The sequence below is a fragment of the Zophobas morio genome, unplaced genomic scaffold, assembly GCF_036711695.1.
Source record: "Zophobas morio isolate AGI-343-1 ecotype UQ-CSIRO unplaced genomic scaffold, CSIRO_AGI_Zmor_V1 ptg000012l, whole genome shotgun sequence".
Classification (NCBI taxonomy): Eukaryota; Metazoa; Arthropoda; class Insecta; order Coleoptera; family Tenebrionidae; genus Zophobas; species Zophobas morio.
Window position 1 is genome coordinate 20,870,121 of NW_026972117.1, and position 25,522 is coordinate 20,895,642.

At 30.1% G+C, this 25,522-nt stretch overlaps 1 protein-coding gene across 4 annotated transcripts; it reads right to left on the reverse strand.

The window, feature by feature from the left end:
• Positions 1–2,202: 2,202 nt before the first annotated feature.
• On the reverse strand, positions 2,203–23,761 carry LOC135127991 (ATP-dependent 6-phosphofructokinase). 4 transcript variants are annotated; one of them, XM_064054755.1, is made up of 14 exons: positions 23,408–23,761; positions 23,161–23,301; positions 23,042–23,113; positions 16,629–17,110; positions 9,345–9,453; positions 8,486–8,818; positions 8,300–8,431; positions 8,182–8,211; positions 3,790–3,949; positions 3,588–3,733; positions 3,280–3,532; positions 2,980–3,204; positions 2,696–2,918; positions 2,203–2,642 (listed from the first exon to the last, which is right to left on the reverse strand). In XM_064054755.1, the coding sequence occupies exons 2-14, from the start codon at positions 23,248–23,250 to the stop codon at positions 2,513–2,515; spliced, it is 2,385 nt and encodes a 794-aa protein (XP_063910825.1). In that variant the 5' UTR covers positions 23,251–23,301; positions 23,408–23,761; the 3' UTR covers positions 2,203–2,512. The 4 variants fall into 4 exon arrangements, with proteins under 4 accessions (XP_063910825.1, XP_063910824.1, XP_063910827.1 ...); XM_064054754.1 differs by lacking the exon at positions 9,345–9,453 and adding an exon at positions 16,410–16,518 and having other exon boundaries at positions 23,408–23,760; XM_064054757.1 differs by lacking the exon at positions 8,182–8,211 and having other exon boundaries at positions 23,408–23,759.
• Between the last annotated feature and the right edge of the window lie 1,761 nt (positions 23,762–25,522).

Consider the following 25,522-nt stretch of genomic DNA (forward strand, 5'->3'; position numbering starts at 1 on the left):
AAAAATATAAAAACTGAACGGTGTGGCTTCTTTATTTCAAAACAATTTCCTTACTTAGAAAAAAAAATCAAATTTTGTACATTGACAGACAGAGAATTGAAACTAAAAAAAAATCATGATTACTACTTTCAAGTCCAGGGACAAATGCTTGTTACGGGTATTTCACAAGTTTATTTTGTTGTATGGACACCCAAAGGAATAAATATAGAAAAAATTTGTAAAGACGAAGAAATATCTGTAAAAAGATGGCAGATAAACTTGGCAGATTTTACTTTGGCGCATTATTGCCCGAAATAATTGATTCAAGAAGAAAGAGGAACCTGCCTTTGAGAGAGATTTTTTTAAAATAACTAAAATTCGTTTCTATTTTTTTATGTACTTTAATAATTTATTAGGAGTACATTTTTCATCACCAAGACTTGCATATTTTTATTATAAATATATTTTGAAAATGATCTCTCGGCAAATGAAAACATATACGAGCACTTTTTTCGAGTAAACAATGAAGGGAGAAGTTACTGGGCGTAGGGCTTTTTTAAAACACCTCCTTTCTGTGATAAGTAATAGATACACTTAACTACTTATACGTGTTAAACAAAAGCTGTATTTTATATATTTTTTATTATTATTATAAATATGTTTATTAGGTTTATTAATTAACAAAGCAAAATATATATTAACAATAATATTACAATGAATTTTTAGTAATCATGTGTATTGAATTCAGGATCCTGAGTGGAGTAAAAATATTATAGTTCCCCAGTTTTAATTCGGTTTTATGTTAGTACTTCATTGCGTAAAAGTTAATTTCCTTAACAATAGATTCCTACGGCCGGTCCTAGCGGCTTGTTTTAAAACTGAGTTCCTTGCCATAAATTAGAAAAATCAGCCGAGAACTCTAACAATCAGCTTCTGGTAGAGCAGGCGATAAGGGTTTTACCTGGAAAGTCGCTTCCGTAAATTTTAGTGGCGCTCCTATCGGCAAAGTACTGAACTAACTGCTCAAATTCTGTCGAATTGATATCCATTTTTTTCAATAATTGTTAGTTTCTGTTAAAAACTCTGATAACCAATAGATCATTAATTTTCCTCTGATATTCCTGTTAAAATTATTCTACGTATTTTGCATTAATTTGTGGTATATTTTGATTTTAAGAAACTATTATTTAAACAAATTGTACCACTAACAAACATTTAAAGACTCTGCGCCCTGTAAAAAGTGGTGTTTTATCCATGTGCGAATTTTCAAGCGATTCTATGATGGTTACGACTCAAAAAACTTGAAAAGAAAACATACAATGGTGCTTTTTTTACGATATTTCTCAGCCATATTTTTTTAGTTGATTGAACTGGTCTCTGCGCTCTAGAATATGAAAAAAGCTGCAGTTTGATGTATGCTACATCTATATTAATATCATTTTTTCATACAAAAAACCAAAAAAATATTATACCTCGTCTAGCGAGTCTCCTTAAGAGTAGGTACTAGAATGAAGAGGAGGGGGAAGGCCGGGGCTATTGCTTGCTTATAAAAGTCTATGCAGGAAAAAGTTAAACTTGTACTTTCGCCCAAACAATATGACCGAGTCTAATATAATTGAAAGATTAAACCAAAAAAAGTAAAGTGTGAAATTGTTAGGAGCGGTGAATAAAAAAGTAAAAACTTTCGACATATTATGACCACAAAAAATCTAACCAACAAATGAGTTAAATGTGTCCACTTTTCTTATAAATAGTTTTACCAGTGTTTAATTTACGAGAATTTAGTTTATTGTTACTACCGTATGATTTTTTAAATTTGACATAATAACAGAAACAAATGAAATGAGAGACGTATGGCGTAGTTTAATTATTTTTTGCATAAATGTCATTTGTCACTGAATTAAATTGAGGTTAAATTTGTTAAACTGCACGCTACGTCTTTCATAACTTTTGTTTCCAGAGCCGCCCCAAATTTAAAAAAATCATACGGCATGCTCATACTTGTCGAACTCATATAATTCCTTGTAATTGAAAAAAATAATTAGGTATTCATTAATCTGAAACATTCTTGGTCATTTTTTATTTTCACAAAATCACCATCTCTATTTCTGTAGTTCCAAGATTCGGTTTAAAACTTTTTAATTAAAGATTAGAATGCTTACAGCCCCTCTATGAACTGGTACTAAAAATGTACAATTCATTTACCAATTCAAAACGCATAAAGTATATTAACTCACGTTTATTGATATAACAAACACGTTTACATTTTTGGTTACAAAATCGCTATATTATATTCACGTTTGATTTTGAAAGACTTCAGCTAAATAATAACATCCACTGGATACAGTCTTCTAACATTTTAAAAAACCTTAAATCGCCTAAAATGTTTTTTAAAATTCCCTATCAAATTAATGAACTAATCATCATGTATAATATATTTACATAAATAAAATAAATAAAATCTGTAAGCCTCATAAAACGTAAATTTTGCTACATATTATTATCGACATCAAAATGGCACAGTAACCAGCACCTAATTGGAAATATGACGATCCTCAACGGTCATGTACATTCCTTCCTCATCGTACGCCGAATCATGCTTTGACAAAATACGCGCCAACGGGCGCAACTTCAACCACCACTGTTCCTTTGGCACGCGCAAACTGTAACAGACGAATACAATACACACACATACATTTCAAAATTGTGACCATACTCAAAGTTAGTTTGTTCTCTCAGTTCAGCAATCGACGTAAATTTGTATTGTCGTTTCACAATTCCTAAAAGAACTATGCTGTTTGGATCAGTACAATCAGTGGATCCATCGGGACGAGAGTGCTCTTTCAGTTGATTTCCAATCCACTCTACAGCTTTAGAGGCCATTTTCGTACCAAGATTTCGATCGTAAGGGGTGGGCGAACCGCCTTGTTGCATGTGTCCTTAAAATAATCACATTTTTATTATCTTATTATATTATAGTAATATTGCAATAACACCAACCTAGTACATTCATTCTTGCACTAAACAGTCCTTTCCCTTCCTCGCAATAAAGACGATAGATGAAGTCGGTATTGTAATTTTCGTTCGCCTTTTCGTTACGTAAAATTAAACCCCTTTGAACACCTTCGGCCATTTTAGCAGCCATGTGGTATACGTCTTGTTGCAAATCTTTAATTGTGAATTTTTCTTCGTGAATGTAAGCGGCATCTGCACCACCAGCTATACCTATAACAATTTGATTGGTGAAAAAAAACTTAAATAGCACTCTAAAAATACTGAATTTGACACACAATGACTTACCGGCAAGTGTTGCCAAATACCCACAATAGCCTCCCATAGTTTCGATGATAAACACTCTTCTTTTCGTTCCCTGCGCAGACTGTCTGATTCGATCGCAAATTTCGGTAATCTCATTAAGCGCAGTGTCGCAACCCAGCGAAAATTCAGTTCCAGGGACGTTGTTACTGATGGTACCCGGAATTACCACAATGGGTATGTTGAGTGCTGAGTGCTCTTTTCTACCGTCTAAGAACTGACAAGCTGCTGAGAACGCCTATAGTGACACATTATCAATGAAATGCTAATCAACGAAGACAAATATTACTCACTTCAAAACCTCCAATTATGAGTAATCCTTGAATCTTAAATTCTGCCAATCTGGCTGCCACCAAACCCATGCGATTTCCAGGCAAGGTACGTTTGGTGCCTAAATTAGCACCTCCAGTACTAACCCATCCGGCAACTTCCGCCCATTCTATAAAACGTTATTATGTAATAGTTAAATGATTAATGAACATGAATGTGACTAACCCATTTTTTTGACGTTTCCTGCGATGAGACCTTCTACACCTTCTTGAATACCCAAGACAGTGTCTCCACGGTATATGCTGTTACGGACGAAGGATCTGACCACGGCGTTCATGCCACAAGCTGGGGCTCCAATGTGCATTACAGCTACAGTGTAACGCTCCTAAAGTGTACAAAATAAAGCGCTTATAACTAATAGTTTGCAGTGTTGGTGAAAATTAATTTACAAAAAGCACAGTACGAGAAGGAAAGTAGAGAAAAAGAGTAAGAAAGTTGAATACATATAATTAATGTGTCAACATTTTGTAAGGTTTGTCTGATCCGGGATTTGTGTTGTAATCAAAATACAAAAATTATGTGCTATCGCACGCAAAAGTATAGCAGCGAGAGGTATTAAGCTCCTCCGCCTTCTCTCTGCCGGCTACCATAATTTCCTAAACACTAAAGTAGAATAGAATGGACAAGGACTAAAGTTTCCTTGCTTGATTACAGAAATTGATTACATAGAACAAAATAATGTTCAGAACGTTTTGCTGCTTAATTGTCGCATTCTATCGATGTATAAACATAAACAATTGAAGTTAAGCATACACTGATAATATATTTTTACTTCTAGGATCCGTGGAGTTCTTTATTTGGAAAGAAGTTTAGATTATCTTAGGGGCTCCTAGCGTCTTTTATTTTAATATGTGATGTTCGTTTTTGAAGGAGAGATCAAAATATTGTTAAAACCGAAAAATTGGAAAACCAAGAATTTTAAAAATCTAAAAAATCCAAAAATTAAAATATGGAGTAGATGAAAATGTTGAAAAATCTAAAAATTTAAAAATCGAAATCTTGAAAAATCCCACAACTTGAACAGAGAAATCGAAAACTTGGAAAATTTAGGAACGCCAAAAAGTGAAAAATTAAAATATCGAAAAATGTAAATACAAAAATCTCCAAACTGAAACGTCGAATAAACGTAAAGACGAATAATGGAAAAACTGAGAAATCGAAAAATTGAAAATACCCGAAAACGAAACATCAAAAGATCAATAAGTCGAGAACTCGAAAAATAGAAAAACTGAGATATCGAAATACCTGAAGAACGAAAAATGGGAAAGTCGAAAAATCTAAAAATTTAAAAACCGCAATCTTGAAAAATTCCAAAACTTGAATAGAGAAATCGAAAAGTTGGATTAATCGAGAAATCGAAAAATCCAAAAATTTGGAAACGCCAAAAATTGAAAAATCGAAAAGTTTAAATATGTACATAAATCCCAAAACTGAAACGTCGAAAAATGAACGTCGAACGAATAATGGAAAAACTGAGAAATCGAAAAATTGAAAATACCCGAAAACGAAACATCAAAAGATCGATAAGTCGAGAACTCGAAAAATAGAAAAAATGAGATATCGAAATACCTGAAGAACGAAAAATGGGAAAATTCAAAATTGAAAAATTTAAACTTAAAAAACCCTATAAATTGAAAGACTGAAAAATCGAAATATTGAAAAACTGAAAAATTAATTTCGAAAAATTGAAAAATGGAAATATACATATAATATAATATATACAATGAGAACGCAAAAAATCGAAACAACAAAAAGATTTGTAATGGAAGATTTAAAAAATTGCAAAATTTTGAAAAATCGAAATACATATTGAAAAATTCCACTTAAGCATTGAAAATTAGAAAATCGAAAAATTGAGAAATCGAGAAATCGGAAAGTGGCAAAATTAAAACATCAATTAATCGAAAAATTAAGAAATCGAAAAATTGAAAAACGTCAAAAATTGAAAAATCGAAAAATTTAAATACATAAATCCCAAAACTGAAACGTCGAAAAACTGGAAAATCGAAAAAATTCAAAATTGAAAAATTTTAACTTAAAAAAACCGATAAACCAAAAAGTGAAAAATCGGAAAATCTAAAAACGAGAAGATGAAAATCGAAAAAACCGTTAATTCGAAAATTGAAAAATCGAGATATCGAAAAACTGAAAAATTTATTCCGAAAAATTGAAAAGTCGAAAAATCTAAAAACGAGAAGGCAAAATATCCAATAATTAAGAAATCGAAACATGAAAAAAGTGAAAAATGTAAAATTTAACTATTCGAAAAATTGAAAATTTATAACAGCGAGAAATCAAAACATCAACGATTCGAAAAATCAAAAAATTGAAAAAATTGAAAAATGTAAGAACTAAAAAATCGCGTAATTTTGAAAATCGAATAAGTAAAAAATCAGTAAAACAGAAAGTCAAAAAATCTAAAAATTGAAAAATCGAAATACATATGGAGAAATCCCAAAACTTAATCACTGAAAATTAGAAAATCGAAAAATTGAGAAATCGAGAAAACGGAAAGATGAAAAATTGAAGTCGAAAAATTCAAAATCCATTAATTGAGAAATTGAGAAATCGAAAAATGGAAAAATTTAGAAACGCCAAAAATTGAAACATTGAAAAATCGAAAAATTTAAATACATAAATCCTAAAAATGAAACGTTGAAAAACTGGAAAATCGAAAAAATTCAAAATTGAAAAATTTTAACTTAAAAAAAAACAACGATAAACCAAAAAGTGAAAAATCGAAAAAACCGTTAAATCGAAATATCGAAAAACTGAAAAATGAATTCCGAAAATTTGAAAAGTCGAAAAATCTAAAAACGACAAGGCAAAATATCCAATAATTAAGAAATCGAAACAACAAAAAAGTGAAAAATGTAAAATTTAACTATTCGAAAAATTGAAAATTTATAACATCGATAAATCAAAACATCAACGATTCGAAAAATCAATAAATTGAAAAAATTGAAAAATGTAAGAATTAAAAAATCGCGTAATTTTGAAAATCGAATAAGTAAAAAATCAGTAAAACAGAAAGTCGAAATATCTAAAAATTTAAAAATCGAAATACATATGGAAAAATCCCAAAACTTAATCACTGAAAATTAGAAAATCGAAAAATTGAGAAATCGAGAAAACGGAAAGACCAAAAATTGAAAAGTCGAAAAATTAAAAATTCATTAATCGAGAAATTGAGAAATCGAAAAATCCAAAAATTTCGAAACGCCAAAAAATGGAAACATTGAATAATCGATAAATTTAAAAACATAAATTCCAAAACTGAAACGTTGAAATATTGGAAAATCGAAAAAACTCAAAATTGAAAAATTTTAAGTTAAAAGAAACGATAAACCAAAAAGTGAAAACACGAAACATCGAAAAACTGAAAAATTTATTCCGAAAAATTGAAAAATCGGTAAATCTAAAAACGAAAGGCAAAAAATCGAAAGATTAAGAAGTCTAAACAAAAAAGTAAAAAATCTAACATTTAAAAATTTGAAAAATTGAAAATTTAAAACATCAACAAATTGAAAAATCGAAAAATGTAAAATTCGAAGTATTTAAAAGCTCCAAAATTTAAATAGAGAGAAGATACATTGAAGATAATTTTTATATATTTCATTCCGAGGTTTCGTGTTGTTTTATTTTAGAATTGTCAATATTCGTCAGTTTATTCGATTTCTCACTAAAAGTCAGGTTGATAAAAAAAAACACTTTCCATTTAAACTTTACCCATGAAAAATTTAAGTATCCGTTTTTGTTAAAAAACAATGGTTTGTACTTTTGCGTGCGATAGTACAGGAAGATCACTTTTTTTGAATACTAATAAAAATTTATATTCTAAAAAGCCGAAGCCTATAATCGTATGAATGGCGAAACGAATTTAACTTTAAAGAAACTTTAAATAATACTAACAGGAACGTAAAATGGAGGGGTGAAAACATCGATGTCTACGTATCTACTGAAATTTCTATAAATATCATATTTGAAAAAAAAAAAAAAAGAAAATATCGTCTAGTCGGCCATGGAATTCATTCAAAAAATTGTGATGGCTGTACTGTTACTTGTTAGCTCGACATCTGCATTTTCAGAGTAAATAAAAGCGAACATAATAATTTTAAGGAGGGCGTCTGCGCGCATTTTTAGCACTTTAGGAAAGTCGCAGAGAGGCGCAGTCCCCTAGTGGCGAGCCACTGAAAATATGGGTAAAGGTCGAACTTTTCTATGCTATGCTAGGACGAAACCAGATCAGACGCGAGCCTTAATGCGATGGAAACAATTTCGCGAACAATTTTTTATAACTTCAAAAACGAACAACTGTGACATGGCAGATTTGGCCAACACAATTAAAAAAAAAATATGTTGGCAGCACCAAAGAATTTTTTGTTCAGTTTGACAGTGTCAAACTGCTGCAAAACCAACATCATTATTTTAAAAATAAACTTCACCACCTACTAGACGACTTTTTTCGCTTGTATGATATTATAAAATACACTGAATTACAAAAAAATACACATAGTGAAGCTTCAGGAAAGCTCTACAATTTTGCAATTCACTTACCTGGCCCCATATACTTAGTTTCGATACGTTCTATTGGGTGTAAAAACAACGTTATCAAAAAACACGGTCAAAATTTCTTTGAACACCAAATAAAATAAATAAAAAACACCAAACGTACCCTGTGTCCATCGTCGGCATAGGACCCCTTTGGCGGCCTCAAACGTGTCAAAAGCTTATACGTTTCCAAATTGCGCATGAAAGACTTGCCTCGCAGTTCCACAGCCAAGTCGAATTTCTTGTCAGCCATTGCCTATCAAATACACATTATAACATTACTACCGCATTCTTAATTTGTTTTGTTTACCTGTGCCACGGCCTTAGTGCGTTTCACGCACTCCATCAAGGGTAGTCTCACTGCCTGATTACCGTCTAGCGAAATAACGCAAGGTTCTGTGTTTTCGTCAGATTCCATCAAAGCCATGACGGCTTCAGCTCCCATGCGACAAGCCAAAATTCTGTCAAAAGCCGTAGGGTTGCCACCACGTTGCACGTGACCTAAGACGGTAATCCTGGTGTCCTGTTGCAAATTGTCAACTACTACTTTCTTGATCATCTCTGCTGTGATGGCTTCGCCATTACGATCGATGGCGCCTTCGGCTACAATGATGATGTTCAGACGCTGACCCATCGCGCGTTCCTTGCGAAGAAAAAAAATTAGTTTCAAGTGAAATGTCTGCACAGAGTCTTTCTCATCTACGAATTACTTTTTCTTTAACTTTTTTTGTCAACTGAGAGTTTTAAATATTACGAGTGTTAGATAAAAGATCGTGTAACAATGTTTTAATCATATAACACGACTATACATCTACTCAGTAATTATTCATGCAAAAAAAGATCTACTATACTACCACAACGATAGTTAAATATCATATGCCGTTTTCTAACTACGGGTATGTCATCAAATATCTAAATGTGTTGGAATTAAGTATTTAAAGAAAAAGGGGTAATCGTTTATTTTTTTCAATGTATGCGTTAGAATGTAAAACATTGAGAGGTAATATGTATTATTATTTTTATTATTATTATTAAATAAAACATAAGCGTTCCAATTCCAGTAATTTTGCCACATAAATAGAAAAGTTAGAGAAGAAGAAAGTCTTAGATAAAGAACGACAATAAAATATATACAAAAGCGCAAAGAAAGTTAAAAGCTGCAAATGTACCTGGTGCAATTTATGACATAACTTTTCTTGCCACTCGAGGTCAGCCGGCCACTCGGGTATAAAAGCGAAATCAGCTTCACTGGCCAGTGCAGCGGCTAAAGCTAAGTAACTGTAAAACGGTTAGTTATGCTTTTGAAAACTGTGAGCTGATTAGGGCAAGTAGGGCACCGATGCAACGGTGCAAAAGCGTGGCTATTAAGAATGACAAAATCGTTAAAGGTTGATCTTAAATAAAACTTCTGGTTTCGGTCTTTTCGTGAAGTTGAAATTATAGTTTTTTAAAATCAGTATTTGGTTATTGTGTAACTTTTTTTATACGTACTTGTTGTAAACTAAATTGTAGATAATGCTGCAGGTTATCAACACAAAATCATATCAGTGGTTGACTTTTATAATGTTTTAAATAAACTATCAGTCTTATGACCGTGCTCTATGAAAATAAAAATCAGTGCTCTGTTATCGATAATAAGTTTTATGAATGGTTATATTGCGATGTAGTAAAACCGCCGGTACTGTTTAATTATTTGATCATATTGTACGAGGCGTGAAATTTTTCTGCATTTAAATGTGTAATAAAACAAAATATAACATATAACAAGTTTTCGGAATTTTTTTTTTTAATATTTAAAAGGCAATTTTGAATAATATAGGCACCGAGTAAATCAATAAACACGCATTCTTATATTTGTTACTAATTATTAGGAATAAAAAAAAAAATGCCGATTAAGATAATCAATACAGTGTTCTGTTCTTGAAGCGCGACATAAAATTTATTATTATTTTTTTATTAGAATAGAATTTTCGCTTTGGAATTCAATTTTTTTTTTAAATCCTAAAATGTCCACGTTCAATGGGCGATTCTGGAAAAATAGTAGGAGAAATCGAAGAAATCAGGCCTAAAGTAAGTTCAGGAGGTCAAAATCTGCAAGACAATGTCTTTCGATAAGTTTCAAAGTTGAACGGAAAAGGGTCAAAGTTTTTATAAGAGAGAAATAATTTAAAAATTTTGATGTTGAAAAAATTACCTAAAAATCCATAAAAAAATTTGAAATAGATATCGACGTGCTAATTCGAAAAATACGGCTTGTTTATCTTCCCGGAGTGTGATTTTAGAAATAATCGCTTTGGAATTCGATTTTTTTTTAATCCTAAAATTCGCCATATTATTATTTCAATGTGAGATTCTAGAAAAATGGTAGTTATCGAAGAAATAAGATCGAAAGCAACTTCTGAAGATCGAAATCTGTAAGAAAATATTTTTGGGTAAATTTTCAAGGTGGCCGAAAAAGGGTCAAAATTTTCATGAAGGACGGGTATTGAAAAATTTTGCTTTTGAAAACGTTACGCAAAAATTCAGCAAAAATTCTGGGTTATAGATATCCACGTGCTGATTGGAAAAATATTGCTTGTTTATGGCCCCGGAGTGTGATTTTATAAATATTCCTTTGGAATTCTTTTTTTTAATCCTAAAAATTGCCATATATAAATAGGCGATTCTGGAAACATGATAGAGTTATCAAAGAACTAAGATCGAAAACAACTTCCAAAGGTGGAAATCTGCAAGAAAATGTTTTCAAATAAGTTTCAAAGTTGACCGAAGAAGGGTCAAAGTTTTTACAAGGTAGAAATTGAAAATATTTTGCTTTTGAAAAAAATTGCCTAAAAAATCTACAAAAAATTCTGAGATACAGATATCGACGTGCTGATTCGAAAAATACGGCCTGATTATAGTCCCGGAGCGTGATTTTAGAAATATTCGCTTTGGAATTATTATTTTTTTGAATCCTAAAAAGTGTCATATTTCAATAAGTGATTTTGGAAAAGTGGTAAAACTATCTAAGAAGTAAGGTCTAAAGTAAATTCTGGAGGTCGAAATCTGCAAGAAAATGTCTTTGAGTAAGTTTCAAAGGTGGCCGAAAAAAGGATCAAAATTTTTATAATGGAAGGTTATTGAAAAATTTTGCTCTTGAAAAAATTACCTAAAAATCCATAAAAAAAATTGAAATAGATATCGACGTGCTAATTCGAAAAATACGGCTTGTTTATACTCCCGGAGTGTGATTTTAGAAAAAATCGCTTTGGAATTCGATTTTTTTTAAATCCTAAAATTCGCCATATTATTATTTCAGTGGGAGATAAAGAATGGTAGTTATCGAAGAAATAAGATCGAAAGCAACTTCTGAATGTTGAAATCTGTAAGAAAATATTTTTGGGTAAATTTTCAAGGTGGCCGAAAAAGGGTAAACATTTTCATAAAGGACGGGTATTGAAAAATTTTGCTTTTAAAAACGTTACGTAAAAATCCAGAAAAAATTCTGGGTTATAGATATCCAGGTGCTGATTAGAAAAATATTGCTTGTTTATGGCCCCGGAATGTGACTTTATAAATATTTGCTTGAAATTCTTTTTTTTTATCCTAAAAATTGCCATATATCAATAGGCGATTCTGGAAACATGATAGTTATCGCAGAATTAAGATCGAAAGCAACTTCCAGAGGTCGAAATCTGCAAGAAAATGTTTTCAGATAAGTTTCAAAGTTGACCGAGGAAGGGTCATAGTTTTTACAAGGTAGAAATTGAAACATTTTGCTTTTGAAAAAAACTGCCTGAATATCTACAAAAAATTCTGAGATACAGAAGTCGACGTGCTGATTCGAAGAATTTGGCCTGATTATAGTCCCGGAGCGTGATTTTAGAAATATTCGCTTTGGCATTATTATTTTTTTAAATCCTAAAAAGTGCCATATTTTTTCAATTAGTGATTTTGGAAAAATGATAAAACTATCTAAGAAGTAAGGTCGAAAGCAACTTCTGGAGGTCGAAATCTGCAAGAAAATGTCTTGGGGTAAGTTTCAAAGGTGGCCGAAAAAGGGTCAAAATTTTCAAAAGGATGGGTATTGAAAAATTTTACTTTTGAAAACGTTACGTAAAAATCCCGAAAAAATTCTGGGTTATAGATATCCACGTGCTGATTAGAAAAATATTGCTTGTTTATGGCCCCGGAGTGTGATTTTATAAATATTCGCTTAGAATTCTTTTTTTTTATCCTAAAAATGGCCATATATCAATAGACGATTTTGGAAACATGATAGAGTTATCGAAGAACCAAGATCGAAAGCAACTTCCACAGGTCGAAATCTGCAAGAAAATGTTTTCAGATAAGTTTTAAAGTTGACCGAAGAAGGCTCAAAGTTTTTACAAGGTACAAATAGCAAAATTTTGCTCTTGAAATAATTGCCTAAAAATCCATAAAAAAATTAGACATAGACATCGACGTGCTAATTCGAAAAATACGGCTTGTTTATTTTCCCGGAGTGTGATTTTAGAAATAATCGCTTTGGAATTCGATTTTTTTTTTAATCCTAAAATTCGCCATATTATTATTTCAATGGGAGATTCTAGAAAAATGGTAGTTATCGAAGAAATAAGATCGAAAGCAACTTCTGAAGGTCGAAAACTGTAAAAAAATATTTTGAGGTAGATTTTCAAGGTGGCCGAAAAAGGGTCAAAATTTTCATAAAGGACGGGTATTGGAAAATTTTGCTTTTGAAAAGGTTACGTAAAAATTCAGAAAAAATTCTGGGATATATATAGATATCCACGTGCCGATTAGAAAAATATTGCTTGTTTATGGCCCCGGAGTGTGATTTTATAAATATTCGCTTGGAATCCTTTTTTTTTCCTAAAAATTCTGGAAACATGATAGAGTTATCGAAGAACTAAGATCGAAAGCAACTTCCAGAAGTCGAAATCTGCAAGAAAATGTTTTCAGATAAGTTTCAAAGTTGACCGAAGAAGGGTCAAAGTTTTTACAAAGCAGAAATGGAAATATTTTGCTTTTGAAAAAAATTGCCTAAAAATCTACAAAAAATTCTGAGATACAGATATCTTCGTGGCCTAATTATGGTCCCAGAGCGTGATTTTAGAAATATTCGCTTAGGAAGTATTATTTCTTTAAATCCTAAAAAGTGCCATATTTCAATGAGTGATTTTGGAAAAATGGTAAAACTGTCTAAAAAGTAAGGTCGAAAGCAACTTCTGGAGGTTAAAATCTGCAAGAAAATGTCTCTGGGTAAGTTTCAAAAGTGACCGAAAAAGGATCAAAATTTTCATAATGGAAGGTTATTGAAAAATTTTGCTCATGAAAAAATTACCTAAAAATCCATAAAAAAAAATAGATATCGACGTGCTAATTCGAAAAATACGGCTTGTTTATTTTCCCGGAGTGTGATTTTAGAAACAATCGCTTTGGAATTCTACTTTTTTTTTAATCATAAAATTCGCCATATTATTATTTCAATGGGAGATTCTAGAAAAATGGTAGTTATCGAAGAAATAAGATCGAAAGCAACTTCTGAAGGTCGAAATCTGTAAGAAAGTATTTTTGGGTAAATTTTCAAGGTGGCCGAAAAAGGGTAAAAATTTTCATAAAGGACGTGTATTGAAAAATTTTGCTTTTGAAAACGTTACGATAAAGTCCAGAAAAAATTCTGGGTTATAGATATCCACGTGCTGATTAGAAAATTATTGCTTGTTTATGGCCCCGGAGTGTGAGACGATTCTGGAAACATGATAAGAGTTATCGAAGAACCAAGATCGAAAGCAACTTCCAGAGGTCGAAATCTGCAAGAAAATGTTTTCAGGTAAGTTTTAAAGTTGACCGAAGAAGGCCCAAAGTTTTTACAAGGTAGAAATTGAAATATTTTGCTTTTGAAAAAAATTGCCAAAAAATCTACAAAAAATTCTGAGTTACAGATGTCGACGTGCTGATTCGAAAAATATGGCCTGATTATAATCCCGGAGCGTGATTTTAGAAATATTCACTTTGGAATTATTATTTTTTTAAATTCTAAAAAGTGCCGTATTTCAAAAAGTGATTTTGGAAAAATGGTAAAACTATCTAAGTAAGGTCGAAAGCAACTTCTGGAGGTCGAAATCTGCAAGAAAATGTCTTCCCATACGTTTCAAATTTGACCGAAAAAGGGTCAAAGTTTTTATAAGGGAGAATTTGAAAAAGTTTGCTTTTGAAAAAATTTACTAAAAAACTACAAAAATGTTGAGATATAGCTATCGACGTGCTGTTTCGAAAAATATGGCCTTTTTATGGTTCAGGAGCATGACTTTATAAATATTTGCTTTGGAATTCAATTTCTTTTAAATCCTAAATATTGCCATGTTACAATGGAAGATTCTGGAAAAATAGTACAATTATCGAAGAAATAAGGTTGAAATTTATAAGAAAATATGTTTAGCTTCAAAGGTGATCGAAAAAGTCAAAATGTTCACGATAGGGGGAATTTTGTTTTTGAAAAAGTTGCTTAAAAATCGACAAAAATTCGAAGATTAGATATCGACTTGCTGATTGGAAAAGTATGGCCTGTTTACATATTTTTGCATGACCTCTTCTTAAGTTTCGCAATTTAAGTAAAAGGTATGGGCTTGAACTATAAATAAAATTGAGTCTTAGTGTTTATAAAAATGTTATTTTGAAATAGAACACCTCATATTTTATTATTGCATCTTACTGTTGTTTAATCCATTATTTTTAGTATTTTGGTCGTCATGTAGTAATCAAATCCAGGGTGAACTTTGTGAAAAACCTGTCTAAAAATTCTAGTATTTTAGGACTACTTTATAAATCCTTTTATTTTATTGGTACTACAATAAACCGGATACCTTGGTTTATCTATCCATCAAATATTGCAACACCGATGCTAAAAATAAGCCAAAAGCCACTTTGGCACGAGGCAATGTTCCATCGAAATTTCGAAAATAAAACATCTTTGTAAAGCTTACGTTTCCGCCCCTAAAATTCTAAGAAGTGCGGGCATTTTTTATCTGTGTAAACACAGTGTGTCAGACCAAGACAGAAACATACCAGATGTCGTTACTGGTTCAGTTTTACAACAACTTGCCAAAATTAAAAGAATTCTACTGTAAGGCATATAAAAATGTACAGTATGTTTCATTAAAAAATAATAATAAGTCATATGTAGCTATCGGCTAAAATTACCACACACTATTCCAAAAGTGTATTTTCCAGTTTGAACTTGGATTTTCATTTCACACTAATTCTAAACTGTTCTACGTTAAAAACGAAACAACAGTAATATATTTTTTAAAGTCAAAATCGAATGATCACTTAGATTTTTTTTAAACAACAAACGCGTTGCTTAACAGGCATTACACTATTTGTTACAATTATGAGACACTATATTTTTTGAATATTTCGGTGTTCTTACAAGTACAGTTGTTTTTGTGTCACTACACTTCGGACACTCCAAAATGTCGATTTACTTTTTTTCGCAGTTTCTCATCTTGTCTTGTGGTAAAGGTTGAAAGTATTCTCAGTCTATCCCTGTACATATCACGAAAAAGGGAAGGGATAATTTCAACAGAGGATTAAATGTACAATCACGTTGCAATAATCGATTTTAAAGGTAGAATGTGTTTTTGGAATATTTAAGTGAATAGTTGGGTTGTACAAGTTAAGAAGTTAATTGTGTATAGATATCAGCGATTGCTGTTGTATAAACTACATCGGAACTATATTTTCTGTAAACGGTAACATTGATAACGAAGATTCCATGGATGTTAGGAAAGCGAATCACGCAAGTAATCGATATAACGTACAACGAAAATTCGTAGAGCCCTCAGTTATTGACAGTGGAATTAAGAAAAACTTTTTGATATGCAAGACATAATTTTAGATCTATTTTATTTCGATAGAGGTACTTCAAATTTGTAACACAAAATAATTAGTCACTGACATCAAAATAAGACCAATAAATACATAACAGAATCACCACACAATTTATTTCTTTTCTTTCTTGTTTTTTTTTTCTTTTTTATTTTTTTGTTAAACCAACCACCAACATAATCATCTGTAAATTTCAAATAGAAAAATAAAGCGATTTTCAGAAACTGCCTACTCTATCTATCACCAAACAAAACCTCAATACACACAAGACGTCTCATGCAAAAACCAAAACCAAAATCAACGCAAACTCAGCAAGCATTAGTGAATTAGTTACACGTCTTCATGCCTCAAACAGGCATCTCTACCTGTTCTAATTTATCGCACAGCCGCTTTTGCCAATCATCCGGTGGTGGCGATTCAGGAATGAACACGTAATCGGCCTCAGATGTAAGGGCGGCCACTAACGCTAAATACCTATAACACAGCATCCTGTAGCCACAACTTCAGTAACAAAATCATCATTGAAATTCATCCGCATGCTTGGACCCGATTAATTCCTGACTTAACACTCGCTAAAAACTCACCCACAGTGTCGACCCATAACCTCCATAATGAAGGTCCTTTGATGGGAGTACGCCGTACTGACGATAGCATCGCAGGCTTCGATAATTCTGTGCAGGGCTGTATCGGTACCAATTGTCATGTCGGTACCGCAGAAATCGTTATCTATAGATCCGACAAGACCGGCTATTTGCAAAGTGCGGTACTTTTGTCGCTGTTCTGCCGTGATGGATCCTTTGTTTAGCAGTTCGTCGAGAAGGGAGCTCCACTCTTGTCGAAAAATATCCGCTCCGGTAAGACTACCATCGCCGCCGATGCACACCAAGTTGGTGATGCCGTTATCTATTAAATTTTTAGCAGCCTTAAGGCGACCATCACGTTCTCTGAATTCTAGGCATCGCGCGGAACCGATGACAGTGCCTCCTTTGTGGATTATAGAACTAACTGATGCCCAATGGGCTTCGACGATGTTTTTGCCACCGTCGACCAAGCCTTGGTAACCTTCCTAAATCGAATCAAACAAATTCGGTGTTTTAGATAAATTATGAAGTATTATAAAGGACACATATATGTATTTGGATAGATGTTCTTCCAAAGTCTTGATTTGATTATTAAAATTAATTCTTTCATTCATCAATTCACCCTATATAAGCAATTCTAAGAAAGATGAATGCATTGATAAACCGCAAGTACTGATAAAATTTTACACATCTTAAGTATTAGGGAGATTTTTGAGCATTTATCATTGTGGAACAATAACAAACGTTTTCAAATATTTCTAACATTGATTTTTTACTTTTATTGTTTATTTAAATATTTATTAAATAAGATTAATTAGAAAAAATCAGGCATCTATTACTTTATAAAGATAACCTATGGCTTTTGATATTTTAAAATATTATGCAAAAGTGATAATATGACACCCATTCTGAAAAAAATAAATAAATTCTGTGTGAGTTGTCATTAATTTTACAATAAATTTCGAGTAAAAAAGAAGCACAAGAAATTGGAATTTTAATTTTCACCTTTAAATTTTGCAGTTTTTAATTTTCCAACTTCTGAATTTTTTAATTTTTAGATTTTACAATTTTTCGATTTGAGTTTCTCAAGTTTTCAATTTTTCGTTTCGATTTCTTATGTTCTTTAATTATTCGATTTTTCAATGTCTCGATTTTATAATTGTTTGCTTTTTTCAATTTAAATGTTTTACTTTTTCCGTTTCTTCAATTTTTCACTTTTGTTTCATCAATTTTTAAATTGATTGTTAATTTTTTTTCAATGTCAATTTTTCGATTTTTATTTTATAATTTTTCGTTTCATTTTTTTTTTGTTTCTTCAATTCTACGACATGCAATTCTTCCAGTTTTCATTTTTAAATTTTGCAATCTTCCAATTTGAGTTTCTCAAGTTTTCAATTTTTCGTTTCGGTTTTTAATTTTTTATTTTATTATTCGATTTTTCAATGTTTCGATTTTATCATTTTTTGCTTTTTTCAATTTTAATGTTTTACTTTTTCCGTTTCTTCAATTTTTCACTTTTGTTTCATCAATTTTTAAATTGATTGTTAATTTTTTTTCAATGGCAATTTTTCGATTTTTATTTTTTAAATTTTCGTTTCATTTTTTTTTGTTTCTTCAATTCTACGACATGCAATTCTTCCAGTTTTCATTTTTAAATTTTGCAGTTTTTCAATTCTCCAACTTTTGAATTTTTCGATTTTTAGATTTTGCAATTTTCCAATGTTTCTCAAGTTTTTAATTTTTAGTTTTCCAACTTTTCGTTTCGGTCTTTTATTTTCTTTATTTTTTCAATTATTCGAGTTTTCAATGTTCCAATTTTATTTTTATTTTTTCAATTTCAATTTGCCATTTCTTCAATTTTTTGATTTGCATTTTTTAATTATTTTTTATTTCATTTTTTTGTTTCTTCAATTCTACGACATGCAACTCTTCTAGTTTTCATTTTTAAATTTTGCAGTTTTTCAATTTTCCAACTTTTGAATTATTCAATTTTTGGATTTTGCAATTTTCCAATTTGAGTTTCTCAAGTTTTTAATTTTTAGTTTTTCAATTTTTCGTTTCGGTCTTTTATTTTCTTTATTTTTTCAATTATTCGCCTTTTCAATGTTTCGATTTTATCATTTTTTGTTTTATCAATTTTTAAATTGTGCAATTTTTCGATTTTTCAATGTTCCGATTTTATATTTATTTTTTTTATTTCAATTTTTCGTTTCTTCAATTTTTCGATTCGCATTTTTCAATTTTTCATTTCATTTTTTTTTTTGTTTCTTCAATTCTACCACATGCAACTCTTCCAGTTTTCATTTTTAAATTTTGCAGTTTTTCAAATTTCCAACTTTTGAATTTTTCAATTTTTAGATTTTGCAATTTTCCAATTTGAGTTTCTCAAGTTTTTAATTTTTAGTTTTTCAATTTTTCGTTTCGATCTTTTATTTTCTTTATTTTTTCAATTATTCGCCTTTTCAGTGTTTCGATTTTATCATTTTTTGTTTTATCAATTTTTAAATTGTGCAATTTTTGATTTATCAATGTTCCGATTTTATTTTTCTTTTAATTTCAATTTTTCGTTTCTTCAATTTTTGACTTTTGTTTAATCAATTTTTAAGTTGTGCAATTTTTCGATTTTTCAATGTTCCAATTTTATATTTTTTTTTCAATTTTTCATTTAATTTTTTTTGTTTCTTCAATTCGACGACATGCAACTCTTCCAGTTTTCATTTTTAAATTTTGCAGTTTTTCAATTTTCCAACTTTTGAATTTTTCGATTTCTAGATTTTGCAATTTTCCAATGTCTCTCAAGTTTTAATTTTTAGTTTTCCAATTTTCCGTTTCGGTCTTTTATTTTCTTTATTTTTTCCATTATTCGATTTATCAATGTTTCGATTTTATCATTTTTTGCTTTTTTCAATTTAAATGTTTTACATTTTCTGTTTCTTCAATTTTTGACTTTTGTTTAATCAATTTTTAAGTTGTGCAATTTTTCGATTTTTCAATGTTCCGATTTTATATTTTTTTTTTCAATTTCAATTTGTCGTTTCTTCAATTCTACGACATGCAACTCTTCCAGTTTTCATTTTTAAATTTTGAAGTTTTTCAATTTTCCAACTTTTGAATTTTTCAATTTTTAGATTTTGCAATTTTCCAGTTTGAGTTTCTCAAGTTTTTAATTTTTAGTTTTTCAATTTTTCGTTTCGGTCTTTTATTTTCTTTATTTTTTCAATTATTCGCCTTTTCAATGTTTCGATTTTATCATTTTTTGTTTTATCAATTTTTAAATTGTGCAATTTTTCGATTTTTCAATGTTGCGATTTTATATTTATTGTTTTTTTAATTCCAATTTTTCGATTTGAATTTTTCAACTTTTCATTTAATTTTTTTTTGTTTCTTCAATTCTACGACATGCAACTCTTCCAGTTTTCATTTTTAAATTTTGCAGTTTTTCAATTTTCCAACTTTTGAATTTTTCGACTTCTAGATTTTGCAATTTTCCAATGTTTCTCAAGTTTTTAATTTTTAGTTTTTCAATTTTTCGTTTCGGTTTTTTATTTTCTTTATTTTTTCAATTATTCCCCTTTTCAATGTTTCGATTTTATAATTTTTGCTTTTTTCAATTTTTAAATTGTGCAATTTTTTGATTTATCAATGTTCCGATTTTATATTTATTGTTTTTTTAATTCCAATTTTTCGATTTGCATTTTTCAATTTTTCATTTAATTTTTTTTGTTTCTTCAATTCTACGACATGCAACTCTTCCAGTTTTCATTTTTAAATTTTGCAGTTTTTCAATTTTCCAACTTTTGAATTTTTTGATTTTTACATTTTGCAATTATTTGATTTGCAATTTCAGGAGTTTTTAATTTTTCAATTTTTCGTTTTTTCTTTTTTACAATTTTAGATGTTTCAGTTTCTCAATTTTTCAATTTTTCGTTTTTTCAATGTGTAATTGGCAATTTTTCTAGTATTTATTTCAAATATGTAATAATCATGTATGTTTTAAAATTTTTCACTTTTTCAATTTTATGGTTTTAGAATTTTTACATTGTTCAATTATTGGATTTTAAAATGTTCTTATTTATTCAATTTTTCATTTTTTTCGTATTTAATTTTTCAATTTTTCGATCTTTCAATGTCAGTTTTTCGACTTTCCAATTTTGACGATTCCATTATTTTTGGGTTTTCAAATTTTTCGATTCGATTCATTTCTTCGATTATTTTTTTTTTTATTTTTAAGTTTCTCGATTTGCCAACTTTTCAAATGAAAAAAAAAAAAATGGAAAAACTGCAAAATTGAAAAATAAAAAAGTATAAAACAAAAACTTTAAACGAATTGAAAAATTGGAGAAACGGAAAATTGAAACTCGAAATATGGTAAAATCGAAATATTGAAAATTAAAGAAATCGGAAAATTGAGAAATTGCAAAAATCCAAAAATTGTAAAATTGAAAAATCTAACCTTTATAAAGTTGAACCTTGATTAAATAACTTGATCTTATATAAAAAAATTAGTAAAAGAAAAATTATAATATCGAAAGAAACATTGAAAAGAATAAAGAAAATAAAAAAACAACAAAACGAAAAATTTAAAAATCGGAAAATTGCAGCAACAAAAAATTGAAAAATTTGGAAGTCGAGAAATATAAGATTTGATTTTGCGAATTTTATTTTTTTATGATAACCCTTATCAATTAAAATAAAGCATGTATGTAATGTTAAAGTAAATGTAAAAAAGCGTGCTACGCATTTGTTTCAGGTAAGTTTTCCCATTACAAAATTTTGTGATGACGTCATTAACAATTTTTCAAGGACACGCATATCAATTGGAATAAATACAGTTTCAAAGTTGCAAAATATTACACAATTTTGATTTTTTTTTTCAAAAATCTGGAAGTCTAGGGTACAAACGGAAATAATATTTATTAATGTAATATTTTATCCAAATTTTGGTTACCGTTTTACACGATAAAATTTGATAACAATCGGTCCAGTAATATCAGAGATTATCTGTCTAATAAACATTCGGACAGACGGCAGACAGACAGACCGAAGAAATGTCGAGAGAACATAAAAGTAGCCAGTCGTCCAATGGACTCGAAGTTGTAAATTTAACTTTGAGAACGACATCTTTTGGTTTTCAATTTATTGCAATATTGGCTTAAAATTTTGTTGTATTTAGTTCCTCAATAAGTACTCAACCAAATTCTGTACATCGAATGTAATGTGGTTTTACAATGTGAAACATTTTCTCCATTTAAGCCCTTTGCAAGTACTCTATACCGCACATTTACATCCACCAGATGTTTTGAAAAATGGTAAAACATTACAATTTTCGACTAACTGGGGTCAAACGGGTTATCTATTGTTAGAGTGAGAGCATAAATTGATAGAAGTCAATTAAATATAATTTTACTGCTTACGTGACGTACGTTTCGAATTAACTTTTAAATTTATCGTCACATTAAATTAGCTGATAAGTAAACATTTTTTTTAATTTTTTTACGTATAAACTATTATCTTCTCTCTTTTTCATAATCTGATGTTCGCTAATTAAGAGAATAAGCTTTATAATTCTGATTTATGTTATCTCAAAACTTTACTAGGAAATCCTATGTAAATATATATCATAAGCAATACATTTCTATATTTGTGTTTATTTTTGTACCCTGGATATCTAATTTTTGGAAAAATATTCAAAATTGTCCACGAAAATTTTAAAATTGTTATTAAAAAATACAAAACCGACTTAAGATTATCGTAAATACCGAAAATGGCAACTCGAAATTTGTATATTACTTCAAAAAACTTGATGACTCGATATCTTAAAACATTGCTAGATAAATTTTATCTAAAAGATGTAAAATATTATGCACAGACACTTGTACTTTATCAGTGAACCTGTATTTTAAACTTTGCATTTACGATTTACGTCAATCTTAGAAACTACTAAATCACTGGTTCTGAAATTTAACACAAGCTTTGAGGTTATCATCGGGTCGAGTCTTCTATCCATCCTCCCAAAATTTTGAAGACATCAGCTCAAACAATTTAAATTTGTTCACTCTAATATCTCAATATTTTCACCAATTTATAGAATAGTACAAAAAAAATTGCTACTTCATACATATTACAGTCACCATGAAAGTAACAACAAAGATATTTTTAGTGAATTATTAAAATGTACATAATGTTCTTGAAACCTAATGAGTAATAATCATGAGTGACTACTCTTTTAAATCAATAAACATTTATTCTAATACTTTCTCCAATGATTATGTATTGCACAAGTGTTGCAATAAAATTAATCCAAGAATTCTTCTTACATTCAAGTTCATTACAAATTCTCTCATTCAAAAACACTTCCCAATACAATATAAATATAATCGAACCACCGATCACATTACTTATTATTGATTTCTTACCTTAATAAAGTAGACTTTGCAACCTAGATATATCGCCGTCCTTACAACAGCCCTTACAGCGGCATTCATCCCCTACAACAACAAATAAATACCATTTCATAGACAGTTGTTGACTTAACCTGTGAATCGCCACCACTCGTAAAAACGGCAATACCCTTGCCCTTGTGGGTTCCGCGCCCCACAAATTTATGTCCTGCTTTTTGTTCCATTTCTCTCGCAACTTCACTTTCGAAAAAACTACCCTGGCCGATAGTTTTACCCTGAAAAGTGTGGAAAAGTTAAGAAGTTAATTTGTCTGATATATCAAAGGAATGAGCTATTATTAAAAGAAAAAGATTACAAAGTGTAAAAATCACTTTTACTTACTTTTGTGGTAACCTTTGTTTGTAAAGTGGGCACAGGAACTTCTTCACCCTTAATTTTGAGCAATGCAAATTTCAAAAATGTATCAATTTTGATCTTCAAGGTGACCTCTGCACTGTTAAGTGTTGGATGAGTTGGGTCTACTCATTGGTTTATTCGAACTAGGTCTGCGCTCCCGCCGACTGTCACGTAGACAAATGTCAAAGGTTTGAGGTTGTTTCTCATAGATGGCTGTGATGAAATGACAGAAAAGAAAGCTGTTCGACTTCACGTCAAAACGAAATTTGTCATGCATTAATAATAATAACTTAATAACAATTAATAAAATTAAAAATGTTTGCTTTACTGAAAAATTATTGGTTGTCTAATAACACTGCACGGACTTAAAATCTGTGACAAGTCGTTGCAAATTTCGGGAACTGTTGCTGTGTGAACTGTAAAAACGGGTACTTTCCCTATTCCGATATTCTATTTATACATGTTTTTTTAATAGCGGGTGTAAACTTTTAACCATCACAAGTGATCCCTTTATCCCCTCCCAAGAAATTGATGACGTCATTTCAATTTTTTTTCAAATCTGTTGATTTTGCAATTTAAAAGTTAATTGTCAAATATTGTTATATAATTTTGATTTTTTTTCCAAAATTCTGTGTAAAATATGCAAAATTTTATTAATTATGAATCTGTATTTGTGGTTTATCAATGCATTCATTGTTTTAGAACGAAAAAAATATCAGGCTATTTATTGTGTTGACCAAATTAAGAACGGCTCAAATTAAGGTGTTTGTAACGTAATGTGAAACTTTAGATATGTTTTAACGTTCTCATATAGATGGCAAAACGCTAATCATAATTTGTTTGACCGTTCCCATCAAATTTTGATGACGTCTTCTTATTTTTCGACCACCTTCGAAAATTACCCAAAGCAAAATCTATTTTCGGTTTCATTTGGTCCAAAAATCCTACTACTTTTCCAGAATCGCCAATTGAAATGTTTGAAAATTTTGGATTCTTAAAAAAATTGACGCTAAAACCGAATACTTCGAAAATTTTATTTCGGGACCACCAACACGCCATATTTTCGAAATCGACACGTCGAGATCAAATAGCCCAGATTTTTTTGTGAATTTTTACGCCATTTTTTCAAAAGTTTAATTTTCAATACCTTATGGAATTTTTTATCACTCCGAAAATTTTTTTGTAGAATTCAACCCCTATAAGTTATTTTAGGTTTCATTTCATCACATCAAATTCCTATAATTTTTGCAGAAATAGAATAACAGATTAAAACGTCCGCAAGATTTCAGAGTATTCGGTTTTGCAGTTTCAGTCTGAAATTGCAAAATGTTCTTATACAATTGATTTTTGACGAAAAAAGTAGATATACAGCGTGCTATTGAAAGGTACGTACAAAATTAAATCGGCAATTGGTCTCGAGGTATGGGTGCTAAAACTTAAAAAAAGTTCAGATAAAAGTGTTCTCCATTTAGAGATAAAAATTATTAAAATTTATGTCCAAATTCTTTGTACGCCCTGATAAAAAGATCATCTCTCGTTTCTATAGCAACATTTAGTCTTGACAAAAGTTTCATTGTTACAGTTGCTAAGATTTACTCAAATAAATTAATTTTACATATTTATGCTTCAGTAGCGTCTAAAAAGGTTGGATAAGGGTTAATTTTCCCTTTATAATTTTGATAATACAAAATAAGTTTTTCAGACTTCTTAGACATCGCGAAGAACTGTCAATTTTGTTGTACGTACCTTTCAATAACACCTGTATATAGAGTAAAAACTCAACACGGATTCATAAACCACAAGTGCAGGGGTTATTTTATAACATTTAAATTTTATGTTTTCTATATCTTGGTGGAACCTTTCGCCTTGCTTCTCACTTACTGCTCCCATATTTTGCGCAAAATAATCTATAGGTATGCGAAAATAAAAAATGGATTTTTAGCCTCATATTGAAGACTAAGTTTTTCAACTTTCGTAAAATGTCTCTTACAAGACTTTTTTTCCAAATTTATGTAGTTTTCTTTTTAGAACAAGAAATTTGAAACATTTTAGAATGGTCAACTTTTGTAAAGAAATAAAAATTTTGCAATTACGCCCCGT

Bases quoted from the DNA above. Each gene is read 5' to 3' on its own strand.
- LOC135127991 (XM_064054755.1), bottom strand. From the start codon at position 23,250: ATGGAACAAAAAGCAGGACATAAATTTGTGGGGCGCGGAACCCACAAG. The intron at 3,533-3,587 runs GTGAGTAATATT...GTGTCACTATAG, and splicing joins TCATAATTGGAGGTTTTGAA to GCGTTCTCAGCAGCTTGTCA. The intron at 3,205-3,279 runs GTAAGTCATTGT...AAATTGTTATAG, and splicing joins GTATTTGGCAACACTTGCCG to GTATAGCTGGTGGTGCAGAT.